The sequence below is a fragment of the Heterodontus francisci genome, chromosome 1 (assembly GCF_036365525.1).
Source record: "Heterodontus francisci isolate sHetFra1 chromosome 1, sHetFra1.hap1, whole genome shotgun sequence".
Lineage (NCBI taxonomy): Eukaryota > Metazoa > Chordata > Chondrichthyes > Heterodontiformes > Heterodontidae > Heterodontus > Heterodontus francisci.
In genome coordinates this window covers 121,548,888-121,562,665 of record NC_090371.1, presented here as the reverse complement: position 1 = coordinate 121,562,665, position 13,778 = coordinate 121,548,888, and the positions used below count along the sequence as shown (strand labels likewise).

General features: G+C 44.7%; 1 protein-coding gene across 1 annotated transcript in view; it reads right to left on the bottom strand.

Annotated features, from left to right (window-relative positions):
• Positions 1-13,778, bottom strand: part of LOC137367163 (cyclic nucleotide-binding domain-containing protein 2-like) — a 172,996-nt gene that overhangs the window by 75,846 nt on the left and 83,372 nt on the right. Inside the window, exons 12-13 of the mRNA XM_068028624.1 lie at positions 12,997-13,060; positions 8,793-8,891 (exon numbers count right to left, since the gene is read on the bottom strand). Coding sequence (XP_067884725.1) covers positions 8,793-8,891; positions 12,997-13,060 — 163 coding nt within the window. The remainder of the gene's footprint in view (positions 1-8,792; positions 8,892-12,996; positions 13,061-13,778) is intronic.

Below are 13,778 nucleotides of genomic sequence, written 5' to 3'. Positions count from 1 at the left end.
ACACCTGTACTGCCATTATGACTTATGTTATTTAGTTAATTTAATTTCTTTCTTAATTAGCTTAGAATAGTTCCAATGTAAACTACAATTTATTGTGCTTATTAAATGTTAATACCACTTACAACCACGAGTTATATGTTTCTTAATTACACAGGCATGTGTTTTATGAATTTATTTTAAAGTTTTTTTATTTATAGTTCTTCCCAACCAACCAGCTCCTTCCACTGCACCAGAGGGTGAAAAAGGTAGAAAAAAGGAGCACGTCCTCGCCCTTCACCGAATTCCCCACTCACCAAACTTGTATCTGCCTACTCTGCTGACAATCTGCACTCTATTTACTCACCAGCCAATCACCTACCTCCTTCTCTGTAATGTCACACCGTGATTTTTCTTTTAAAAAGCTGGTTCTGACTGGCACCTGGCGATGGTTATCCCAGCTGCTGGTCTCATCCTTTCCCGCTGCTTGCCGACTGAGTTCTCGCTGCCTCTATGCTGCTTTTATCCCCGTCGCTGGTCTCACTCTTTCCCACCGCTTGCCGACTTGGAGAGGTTTGAGTTAATTCAGGAGAACCAGCATGGATTTGTAAAAGGCAGGTCATGCTTTTCTAATCTAATTGAGTTTTTAAATGATGCAACAGAGAATGTTGATGAAGTGAATGCATTAGATGTTGTCTATATAGATTTTAAGAAAGCCTTTGACAAAGCACCAAATAAAAGGCTGGTGACCAAAATTGAGGCTCACAGAATAGGAGGGCCAGTGTCAGCTTGGATAAAAAAATTGGCTTAAGGGCAGAAAACAGCGAGTCATGGTAAATGGTTGTTTTTCATTTGGAGGATGGTAGGCAGCGGCGTTCCCCAGGGTCAGTGCTAGGACCACTGCTTTTATTTGATTTGTAGAAATGATTTGGATATTGGAAAACAGAGTAAAATTTCAAAATTTGCCAATGATACCAAACTTGGAGGTGTGGCAGACAGTGAGGATGATACGACCTGCCTGCAACAGGACATAGATAGTCTAGCAGAATGAACAGACAAGTGACAGATGGAACTTAATTCAGAGAAATGTGAGGTGATGCATTTTGGCAGAAGGGATAGGGAGAGGCAATATAGGCCAAATGACACAGTTTTTTATTCTTGATAGGCAAGGGAATCAAAGGTTATTGGAGGTAGATGGGTGTGTGGAATTCGAGACACAAACAGATCAGCCATGACCTTATTGAATAGCGGAGCAGGCTAGAAGGGCCGAATGGCCTACTTCTGCTCCAAATTCATATGAGTGTGCAGGAACAGAGGGACCTGGGTGTTCATGTGCACAGATCTTTGAAGGTAGCAGGACATATTGAGAAAGTAGTTAGCAAAGCATGTGGAATCTTGGGCTTCATGAATAGAGGTATTGAGTACAAAAGCACGGAGGTAATCCTGAACCTTTATAAAGTTCTGGTTAGGCAACAACTAGAGTATTGTGGCCAGTTCTGGTCAACACACTTTAGGAAGGATGTGAGGATCCTTGAGACGGTGCAGAGGAGATTTAACTGAATGAGGGATTTTAGCTACAAGGTAGACAAAGAAAAGCTGTTCCCATTAGCTGATGGTAGAGGACTAGGGGACAAAGATTTAAGGTTTTGGGCAAGAAATGCAGGGGAGATGTGAGGAAGAACCTTTTTATGCAGCAAGTGGTCATGACCTGGAATTCGTGGCCTACGAGGGTAATGGAAACAGAGACTATGAATGATTTCAAGAGGAAATTGGATGAGCATTTGAGCAAAATAAACTTTCACGGCTACAGTGATAGAGCGGAGGAATGGGATTAATTGGATTGCTCTACAAAGAGCCAGCACGGACTTGATTTTTTTTTAATTTATTCATTCATGGGATGTCAGCGTCACTGGCCAGGCCAGCATTTATTGCCCATCCCTAATTGCCCTTGAGAAGGTGGTGGTGAGCTGCCTTCTTGAACCACTGCAGTCCATCATTGGTAGGTACACCCACAGTGCTGTTAGGAAGGGAGTTCCAGGATTTTGACCCAGCGACAGTGAAGGAACGGCGATATCGTTCCAAGTCAGGATGGTGTGTGACTTGGAGGGGAACTTGCAGTTGGTGGTGTTCCCATGTATTTGCTGCCCTTGTCCTTCTAGTTGGTAAAGGTCGCGGGTTTGGAAGGTGCTGTCTAAGGAGCCTTGGTGCATTGCTGCAGTGCATCTTGTAGATGGTACACACTGCTGCCACTGTGCGTCGGTGGTGGAGGGAGTGAATGTTTGTAGATGGGGTGCCAATCAAGCGGGCTGCTTTGTCCTGGATGGTGTTACTCACCTCAGGATTCCTAGCCACTGACCTGCTCTTGTAGCCACGGTATTTATATGGCTACTCCAGTTCAGTTACTGGTCAATGGTAGACCCTAGGATGTTGATAGTGGGGGATTCAGCGATAGTAATGCCGTTGAATGTCAAGGGGAGATGGTTAGATTCTCTCTTGTTGGAGATGGTCATTGCCTGGCACTTGTGTGGCGCGAATGTTATTTGCCACTTATCAGCCCAAGCCTGGATATTGTCCAGGTCTTGCTGCATTTCTACACAGACTGCTTCAGTATCTGAGGAGTCACGAATGGTGCTGAACATTGTGCAATCATCAGCGAACATCCCCACTTCTGACCTTATGATTGAAGGAAGGTCATTGATGAAGCAGCTGAAGATGGTTGGGCCTAGGATACTACCCTGAGGAACTCCTGCAGTGGTGTACTGGAGCTCAGATGACTGACCTCCAACAACCACAATGATCTTCCTTTGCGCTAGGTATGACTCCAACCAGTGGAGAGCTTTCCCCCCGATTCCCATTGACCTCAGTTTTGCGAGGGCTCCTTGATGCCATACTCGGTCAAATGCTGCCTTGATGTCAAAGGCAGTCACTCTCACCTCACCTCTTGAGTTCAGCTCTTTTGTCCATGTTTGAACCAAGGCTGTAATGAGGTCAGGAGCTGAGTGGCCCTGGCGGAACCCAAACTGAGCATCACTAAGCAGGTTATTGCGAAACAAGTGCCGCTTGATGCCACTGTTGATGACACCTTCCATCATTTTACTAATGATTGAGAGTAGGCTGATGGGGCAGTAATTGGCCGGGTTGGACTTGTCCTGCTTTTTGTGTACAGGGCATACCTGGGCAATTTTCCACATTGCCGGGTAGATGCCAGTGTTGTAGCTGTACTGGAACAGCTTGGCTAGGGGCGCGGCAAATTCTGGAGCACAGGTCTTCAGCACTATTGCTGGAATATTGTCAGGGCCCAAAGCTTTTGCAGTATCCAGTGCCTTCAGTCGTTTCTTGATATCACGTGGAGTGAATCGAATTGGCTGAAGTCTGGCATCTGTGATGCTGGGGACTTCAGGAGGAGGCCGAGATGGATCATCAACTCGGCACTTCTGGCTGAAGATTGTTGCAAATGCTTCAGCCTTATCTTTCGCACTGAGGTCACATCATTGAGGATGGGGATATTTGTGGAGCCACCTCCTCAGGTTAGTTTATTTTATTTAGAGACACAGCACTGAAACAGGCCCTTCGGCCCACCGAGTCTGTGCCGACCAACAACCACCTATTTATACTAACCCTACAGTAATCCCATATTCCCTACCACCTACCTACACTGGGGGCAATTTACAACGGCCAATTTACTTATCACCTGCAAGTCTTTGGCTGTGGGAGGAAACCGGAGCACCCGGCAAAAACCCACGCGGTCACAGGGAGAACTTGCAAACTCCGCACAGGCAGTACCCAGAATTGAACCCGGGTCCCTGGAGCTGTGAGGCTGCGGTGCTAACCACTGCGCCACTGTGCCGCCACCATTCACGGCTGGATGTGGCAGGACTGCAGAGCTTAGATCTGATCCGTTGGTTATGGGATCGCTTAGCTATCTATCGCATGCTGCTTACACAGTTTGGCATGCAAGTAGTCCTGGGTTGTAGCTTCACCAGGTTGACATCTCAATTTGAGGTTTGCCTGGTGCTGCTCCTGGCATACCCTCCTGCACTCTTCATTGAACCAGGGTTGGTCCCCTAGCTTGATGGTAATGGTAGAGTGGGGGATATGCCGGGCCATGAGGTTACAGATTGTGGTTGAGTACAATTCTGCTGCTGCTGATGGCCCACAGCGCCTCATGGATGCCCAGTTTTGCAATGCTAGATCTGTTCGAAATCTATCCCATTTAGCACGGTGATAGTGCCACACAACACGATGGACGGTATCCTCAATGTGAAGGTGGGACTTCGTCTCCACAAGGACCGTGCGGTGGTCACTCCTACCAATACTGTCATGGACAGAAGCATCTGCGGCAGGCAGGCTGGTGAGGACGAGGTCAAGTATGTTTTTGCCTCATGTTGGTTCCCCCACTACCTGCCGCAGACCCAGTCTAGCAGCTATGTCCTTTAGGACTCGGCAGGCTCGGTCAGTAGTGGTGCTACCAAGCCACTCTTGGTGATGGACATTGAAATCCCCCACCCAGAGTACATTTTGTGCCCTTGCTACCCTCAGTGCTTCCTCCAAGTTGTGTTCAACATGGAGGAGTACTGATTCATCAGCTGAGGGAGGGCGGTAGGTGGTAATCAGTAGGCGGTTACCTTGCCCATGTTTGACCTGCTGCCATGAGACTTCATGGGGTCCGGAATCGATGTTGAGGACTCCCAGGACAACTCCCTCCCTACTGTATACCACTGTGCCACCACCTCTGGTGGGTCTGTCCCGCCGGTGGGACAGGACATACCCTGGGATGGTGATGGCAGTGTCTGGGACATGGTCTGTAAGGTATGATTCCGTGAGTATGACAATGTCAGGCTGTTGCTTGACTAGTCTGTGGGACAGCTCTCCCAACTTTGGCACAAGCCCCCAGAGGTTAGTAAGGAGGACTTGCAGGGTCGACAGGGCTGGGTTTGCCGTTGTCGTTTCCGGTGCCTAGGTCGATGCCGGGTGGTCCGTCTGGTTTCATTCCTTTTTATTGACTTCGTAGTGGTTAGATACAACTGAGTGGCTTGCTAGACCATTTCAAAGGGCATGTAAGAGTTAACCACATTGCTGTGGGTCTGGAGTCACATGTAGGCCAGACCAGGTAAGGACAGCAGATTTCCTTCCCTCAAGGAAATTAGTGAACCAGATGGGTTTTTACAACAATCGACAATGGTTTCATGGCCATCATTAGACTAAATTTTAATTCCAGATTTATTAATTAAATTCCAATTCCACCTTCTGCTGTGGTGGGATTCAAACCCATGTCCCCAGAGAAACACCCCGGGTCTCTGGGTTACTAGTCCAGTGACAATACCAATACGCCACCGCCTACCCTACTTGATGAGTCGAATTGCCTCTTTCTGTGCCGTTATAATTCTATGACTCTAAGAGCAGGTCAGAGGCTGGGAATTCTGCATTGAGTAACTCACCTCCTGACTCCCCAAAGCCTGTCCACCACAAGCAACAAGACAGGAGTGTGATGGAATACTCTCCACTTGCCTGGACGAGTGCAGCTCTAACAACACTCAAGAAGCCTGACACCATACAGGACAAAGCAGCCCAATTGTTTGGCACTCCATCCACCAGCTTAAACATTTACTCCCTCCACCACCAATGCACAATGGCAGCAGTGTGTACCATATACAAGATGCACTGCAGCAACTCATCATGCCTGCTTCGACTGCACCTTTCAAGCCCACAACTTCTATCATCTAGCAGGTCACAGGCAGCAGGCGCAAGGGAACACCACCACCTGTAAGTTCCCCTCCTGACTTGGAACTATATCGCCGTTCCTTCACTGCCGCTGCGTCAAAATCCTGGAACTCCCTTCCTAAAGCACTGTGGGTGTACCTACCCAACATGGACTGCAGCAGTTCAAAAATGCAGCTCACTACCACCTTCTCAAGGGCAATTAGGGATGGGCAACAAATGCTGGCCACATCCCATGAACAAATAAACAAAAGTGAGAGGCTGCTGCTCATAACATTTCTTCTTTGAGACAGTCCTATTACTACTTGACACGTGATTGCCAACTTCTTGAAAGGTACTTCACCTGTCCAGCACTTCACTCACCTTCAGCTGCACTTCCCCCCTGTTAGCCTTCACCACAGCATGGGAGCAGCTTAACAAGCTCCACTGTCCACCTCTGATGAGGGACAAGAGCAGAAGCCACCCTAACACCAACTGCACCAGCAGCAGCAGGAGCAATACCAGCAGCAGCACCAGCTGCCTTCTCCTCAGCCACATGCCACTCCACAGGGCAGATGGGGTAAACATCAAGATCCAGCTGGAAGAAGGCGAGACCCCCAACAAAGGGTCCACAGGCAGACAATCAGCTCTCTCGACATGTCTGAGCACCAGTGTCTCAGGAGGTTCAGGATCTGACATCTGCAGCTTCCTGGAATAAAACCTCCTTCCTTGTGGGCCAAGTGGGCAGACATTGCCAATGGCTGATAAGGTGCCTGTCACAGGAGTATCACCCCCACCCTGCCCCCAGGCACAGATCTCTGCCTCTCACCAAGATCGTAAGCACTCTTCTGCAAGGAGTGAAAGCAGAGGAGTGCAGGTGCTCATAATGGCTTATGTAGAGAGGAGGGAAGGATAACATTTGTGGAGGGTCACTGTGAGGCATAGGTGTGAGAGGACAATAGGATGAGGGTGAGTGTGAGTGTTGACTGTTCAGCTGGGGATGTGAGGTGCCTGCAGAAAGGAATGACTGGAGCTGCAAGGTGTTGTGTTCTGAGGAGAGTTGTGCAGGAGAATGCTGGGAAAGTCAGAGTGTGGGACTCGGCACCTGAAAGTGTTATGTCACTCACCTGTCATGTCCTCCTGAAGTCCTGGATCTTCTTGGTGCACTGTCTCCAGGTTGGAGACACCACACTCCTGCTGCTGATTTCCTTACCCTCTTCCATCCATGCCTGCTTGGTTGGAGAGGCTCATCTCTGCCTCCTGTCTTTGGGAGAGTTCACCTCACTGCAGTCCCTCAGATCCCACAGCAGGACCTCCAGATAAGTGTGAGAGACCTGGGGAGCAGCCTTCCTGGGTCTCTCTGTTCCTGTGGGGGCTGCAGCCTCAAAAATTCAAGTGCCGGTGAGCCCTTGTAACACATACTGCGGTCCCTTCAATTTGAAATCATTCCTTTGACAGATCCAGCACATCATTCCATCTGCCTTCCCTGAGAGGCTGGGAACCCGGATGTGGGATGCTATTGCCATGGCTCAGTTAAAGAGCCTCAACAAAGCTCGCTCCTTCACCATTCCTGACTGCAAACCATACCACCTCTTGGTCAGGGATCAAGCTGGAAAAATTTCACTGTATGATTCTACGACTGAAATGGAAACAAATGATTTAAATGAAGAAGGCAAAGACATATTTTAAATGTTAGCTGCATCCAGCGATGTTTCCAAGTATCATAAGAATTAACTGTATTAATATTGAAAAAAAGCTTAACATTTCAAGAAATAAGTTTTTTTTTTCAAAACAGCATTCTGCATATATGACAATAAAATACTGTCTTAAGAAATAAAACTATTTTTTTTTCCTTTGGTTTCTGTGGATAATCCTAATCGGACTGAAGAATTTTTCTGCAGCATCTGACTGTTTATCAAGGAAATGCAGAATAGGAAGATGATGATGATAATTGTATCAACTAAATACTGATTGTCCTAATTTCTCTCATTCCCTCATCTAGACCTTCCCTCAATTTAATTCATGCTCTATACTATGCATTTTCTTATCTGTCACATCTCTTTCCTAACTGAATCTGTCAATGATGCCTTTTCCAGAATTAATTATACCTAATGCTGGGCTAACAACTCAGTTGTGTTTCAGAGATAAACTAAACTGTTTACATTTGACACCAAGTGCTAAATGTGACCCAATTATTATGGTCTTACCTTTTTTCTTTCTTTGTGCTGCCTGTCTTCAAGATTTCCTGCAGATTGGCACAAACAATATATTTTTTAAAGAACATTATGGGCAGAATCTTTAAAAAGTCCTCACAAGAAAATATTGCTGCAATAAAATGTGTCATCCTTCTTCTTCACATGGTAGAAAAAACTGACATTGCTTGTCAGATATAGACACAGGGCTGATTGCACTGGGATAAATAGCCTTTGTTCTGCTATATAGGCACTATATAAATACACAAGTTTTGCCTCCGGGGGACCATCTGGCAGGAAATCCTATGTGCGTACTCAAAAATGCCCACCATACACGCTCTACAAGCATTGCTCTCCACTGAGAGCATGGACTCGGCCCTGATATATAAAATACAGGTAACTGAGAACGGACACAAAGGCCATAAACCAAACCCAGTTTGGCTGTTCAAATGAACCATGTTCAAACAGAATGGCAATGTCACCACATCTGAAGATTGGAATGCAGCCTTTAGTTCATTCACAGGCTGCTGTCTCTATGAATTAAGAAGACACTGGGATAAATTTTAATTACTGGATAGCCAACCAGCAGCGTGTGCTGGCCGGCCACCTGATAGTGCCAGATGGGAGATCTGGCCTGTCCCGAGGTGAAAGTGGGGTTGTAGAATGAACAGTTTCTGCCTCATGTGGCTCATGTTTCCCCAAGTCTATTTTCTGACATAATTTGGTTTTAATTTTAATTTTGAGCTATTTGGTCAGCTGTCCAGCCCAATGGTACCTTCCAGCTCACAACATATTTGGCTGCAGCATCCACAGGAATGGAAAGGGTCTGTTGATAGCTGTAGAGTCTGCCTGACACTCAACAACACAACTTGTAGCTTGGTTTCTGGGTGGTATGTCTTCCATGTCTGTTGTTGGATTCCTTCTTACCAAAGGATTTAACGTCCTCCTTAGTCTCATTGCTGTCCTCCACAGAAGGGAGACTTGTCTCAGGGATGGGTTCAGCAGACCTGGATGAAGGTGACTCATCTGTGGAAACAAGGAGACATTGTTGCACTTATTCCAACTGATACATTATAGTTTAAGCAGTTTAACTGCAGCCAACATATATGGACTTTGAATTTTCATCATCTGATTTTATGATCTTACAAACTGATTTTAACAACCAAATTAGAAAAGATATTATGAACAATGTTTACTCACTCCTTCTATAATACAATTATTAAATGCCGAAAACCTGTATTCACATTGACCAGCTTGTTTAGATTCTTAGGGTCTTGTGGATTTAAATGTTTGTCAATTGTAGCCTCAGGCCAGTTAAGGCTTTTTCTTCTTTTGTGGCTTCTTTATTGTGATGTGGACCATTGCTTATTGTATTGGATTTCTTCTTTGATACTCTTTTGAGGTAATTGATAGATTCATTATTCAATTTATGGAACTTGAGAAACTCTGGGCCACTTTTGTGGAAAAAGTACTTAACTACCCGATACACCACATTTTTGTTCCCTCTGAAGGATCCACAGAATTTTTGTGCTATAGTTCTTAATTCTCAACATTATTTTGAAACTGTTTTCTTGAACTAAAATAGCAAAAAGTTTGAGATCATTTTTACATAAATGTACATTGTGCGCGCACACCGCCAGCTAAAGTATTGACCACACAAGTATCAGACAGGTGGTTGGTTCATTAGTCAGTACAACAAGCACTTTCATCTCCTTTCTCCCTGAACAACAAGCCCCTAAAACGACTGCCCAATTTCGCCAAACCACTACATTTCAAGAAGTATGGTTATCACCTGCAGCAGCTATCTAGACATTGTTACAAGAGTTTTGTTTTTGTATTGAAAGCTTAGAATTCTGTGTGTTTTAAAAACTGCGGAAAGGATTTATCTCTGTGGACATTGATTGCTGAAACTTGATGGGTTTGAACGGAGTGAAATATACAGACTGCAAGGCACCTGTTTCCAAACAACTCAGCAATGGAATGACAGGTCAAGATTTATGATTGTCAAGTGACTTGATTGTTGAAGTTAGTTTCACTTTTGGATTGTGAAAAGACCAGTGAGCTGGACAAGTTGCAGGCAGTTTCACATCTGGCTGTGACCTGCCCCGAGACCGGAGAAAAAGACCTCTCTCTGTAAAGAAAGACTTGCATCTCTTGAAAAGGAATCCTGCATTTGACATGTGGCTGTGATCTGCCTGGAGAAAAAAGACCCAGGAGAAAAAGAGTTGCTTCTCTCTGTCGAGGAAGACTGCTTTTCAGAGAAGAAACTCCTATATGTCAGAGGTAGCAGATTCCTATTGCCTCCAGTCTTTGAAGAATCCCTGCCTCTAGAGTGGTTCCTATCGCCTCCTGTGTTTTGGGAGATGCTGAAATCTCAAGAAAGCTTCTACTGCTAGACTGCTGCTTCAAAACCCAAGCAGACCTGTTGTTACACATTTGCTGAAAGACCTGTGTGACACCTGCTGCTGACAAATTGCCTTGAACGCCTACCCATCACAGACTGTTCAACAACCTCGCCTGGAGATACTTCGAGTGGCATCTGACTATTTGACTCTGGGACACCTCACCATATCGAAAACATCCTACAGAATGTGATAAGCTCAATCGTTTTATTTTTCCCTTTTTATTCCTAAGAAACAGCTGTAAACAGAAAAATCCTTTTTCCCGGTTAACTGGTTTTATTGAGTGTGTGGAAATGAGAGTTAAGGAAATAAGGAGTTTTTCATATATATAGATTTATCTCGCTAGTAGTTAAGACTTATTATTTCTTTCTGAATAAACAGTTAATGTTGTTGTTGTTTAAAGAAACCTGGTTTGGTAGGCTTTATTCCAGGGGACAAATAGAGCGTCTAATTTGGCTATTCTTTGGTATGTGAGAAACCTTCTTGATATTCTGTGATCTGTGGAGTAGTGGGACTGAATTAACAGTGCATAACTCCCGCCTTGGTTGTAACAACATCTCTACAGCAGGTTCCTGCTTCTCCTTTGCCATCATTTCCACCTCCTTACCTGTGTAATCTGCCTCACCCAGTGCTATCTCCTCAAGTTCACTAATTGCATCCTCTGAGACATGTGTGACTGCACTGCTGTTTGCTAACTTTGGTGTGAGGGTCACAGAATGCTGTTTATTGATGTCTTGCTCTGGACTGCTGGCACTGTTGCAAAGCTGCTCTTTCAGGCCTACAATGATAGAAAAGGCACAAAAGTTAGAATGTTGACTCCAAAAGAGAACTTCAAACAGAGTTAGCATTCACGATAAGGTGTGTGTTGCTTTTGTAGGAATGAGTGAGAAGGGGAAGAAGACATAAAAGCAGGATGATAGTCAGTATGAGTTTGAAGAAGGCCTAAGGCTTCACTTCCTCCTACTTTCTTCATGTTGTTGCATGCCCATGCTAATCAGTGTGACAGACATCTGCTCAATCTGCAGCCATACTATGTCAGTAAGTAACTGTATATACTGCAGCTAGGTTATATCACAATCATTTGATTTGTAATACCCTTTGGGAAAGTGAGATTGCCAAGGCTTTCAGGTGTAAGTTGCAGCTTGAATGTGTGCATTTCTTAAGTATGGGTATGGATAAGATGCAATGAAAGAGACATAAGGTTTTGTAAAGGCTTGGCATGGTTTGTAGAACTTGTAGAACAGTTGGACAGCAGCATTAATTTTAATTTGTTTCTGGAATGTGGGTGTCGCTGGCTAGGCCAGCATTTATTTCCCATTCCATTTTGTGGCAGCAATCTTGCACTGTACACCCAGTACGTGGTGCTATTGTGTGGTCTTACCTTGCCAGATTCATTCGAGTGCATTGCTTTTTCCTGAAATTTTCCACAGGTCCTACAGGTTCTGTACTCAATGCTGAGGCTGGCTGTCACCCTCTGCCAGGTCCAGCGTACTGCCCTCTTCTGCAGGGGGAGCTCCAGAATGCCAGATAAGGTGACCCTCTAGGTACCCACCTCATGCAGCAGCATCCAGCTATCAAACATTGGGTTGGGATTGCACCACTCCTTCACATGCCCAGAAACTCCGTTTCCTATTGCTACAGTGGATTTGCCTTCCCTTCATTTTTGCTAGCACCTCCCTCTTTACCACCCCCACCCCTTTGATTGTTACAAATACTACTAACTGGTTTAAATCCACTTGAGTCTTTGAAATGGTTCAAAGAATTATTGCCTCCTTACATGGTTGCTTACTTTTGATTGGCTGCTTATCTTTATATTTAAGCTGCTAGATGTATCACCCGCCCCCATTGGGTGATCTCTCAAATGCAAAGCACAGGCCTCAAAGAAGGCAACATTTTTATTCTGATGAGCTGACCTAATAAAGTGGCACAAGATAAGCTCTGCTTGAATTAAGTGAGCACTGTGCACACTGCACGAGGGCTTTGCCAGCAGCAGAGCCCTGTGGAAAATTTACGATGTAGCTGGTAAAACTGACAATGGATAACTCACTGCGATCAGCCATGCACATCTGCCAAAGCTGGAAATGTTAACATCAAATATTGATCGATGGCAGCAGCAGAATTCACGCAAATAAAAACACTCTTAAGTTTCAACAGTGAGACAACAGCAGATGTGTGACAAAACTGAAATCCATCCAATTAGCAACCAAAATAGAAAATAAACAAAACAGCAGTAACGGTCTGCGTGAGACACAGGAAAATGCGTCGATAGCAAATAATGGCATACACTGTGGCTGTAAACTAGCACACCATAATCAGTACAAAGCACGAAAACAGGAAAAACAGTAGCAAACATTCAATAGATTAGTAACAAATTTAAAAAAGCCACTGCAAAATTGCCAGACTACTATGTGACAGTAATCACAAGCCTATGAAACATCCAAGGGGAGTCCATCATCAATAGAATGTTGGTTTACTCTATACTTATATTCAGTTTTCCAGGAATTTAAGTTTCTCACATATGTAGGCACCACGTCTCTGCAGAAAAAACGTTAGAAGTGTTGTGAGCTGATAATCACACTCTCTTATAACCTTCTTTCCTTGATTTTATAGAGCAATGGCCAGAAAGTGTAATGACTATGACTAGCACTCCATGATTCTGTTCTTTATTCTCAAAATGTATTGTCAAATATATCCTTAAACAAGAACACACGCAATCATGTCCTTATTACCTTTACATTCCAGTTCCTCAAAGCTGCCTTTTTTGAGCATGGAGTGAGATGAAGTGGCCGTTCTCTGTGGATTAATAGATTTAGAAATAAAACAAACCATACAAATCTAAATATGGAGATGTAATCATTTCACTAACGGTACAATGCAGCAAAGCAACCTCATACTTCTTCACATCAATGGCATTTGTTAGGAGTGGAGCATGTTTTATTTTGCTTTCGAAAATAAACAAAATTCCAAGATTCCAAAATCTATTTTCATTACCTATATTGGGGCAAATGACCTTCCTCATCCTGAAACATGATCTTACAATTCTTGAGTGAACTTACATTCAAGCATCAATACAGCCAAATATTTAAATGCACATTAATGATTTTGTAGTATTTTTGACCCAAAATAAACAATAAAATAATCATAGCTGCCTCCTAATTTCCTTGAGGGACCACACTCCATCTGGGTCTTCCGAGTCAGCTTTGAAAGTGGCAGAACCACAGCCTATGCTAGACTTTAATATTTCCCTGGCTCAGAAAGGCTGGAATCTTCTTTGAGGTCAGTATACTGAAAGAGGCGAGGTGTACCAGCCTCCAGATGGGCAACACACACCCCAAAGGTACGCAGTTAAAGGCAGCACGCAACCGAAGCAAGAGGCCAGAGGTCCTTGAACCTCATCTGAAAAATTGGGGCATGATGCATGTGTTGGTTGTGCCTCCAGTAGCAGCTCGTCCAATGAGAAACATCAAGTTCAGGCCGCCTGCCTCACCGGCAGCGACCCTCAGAAAATTCC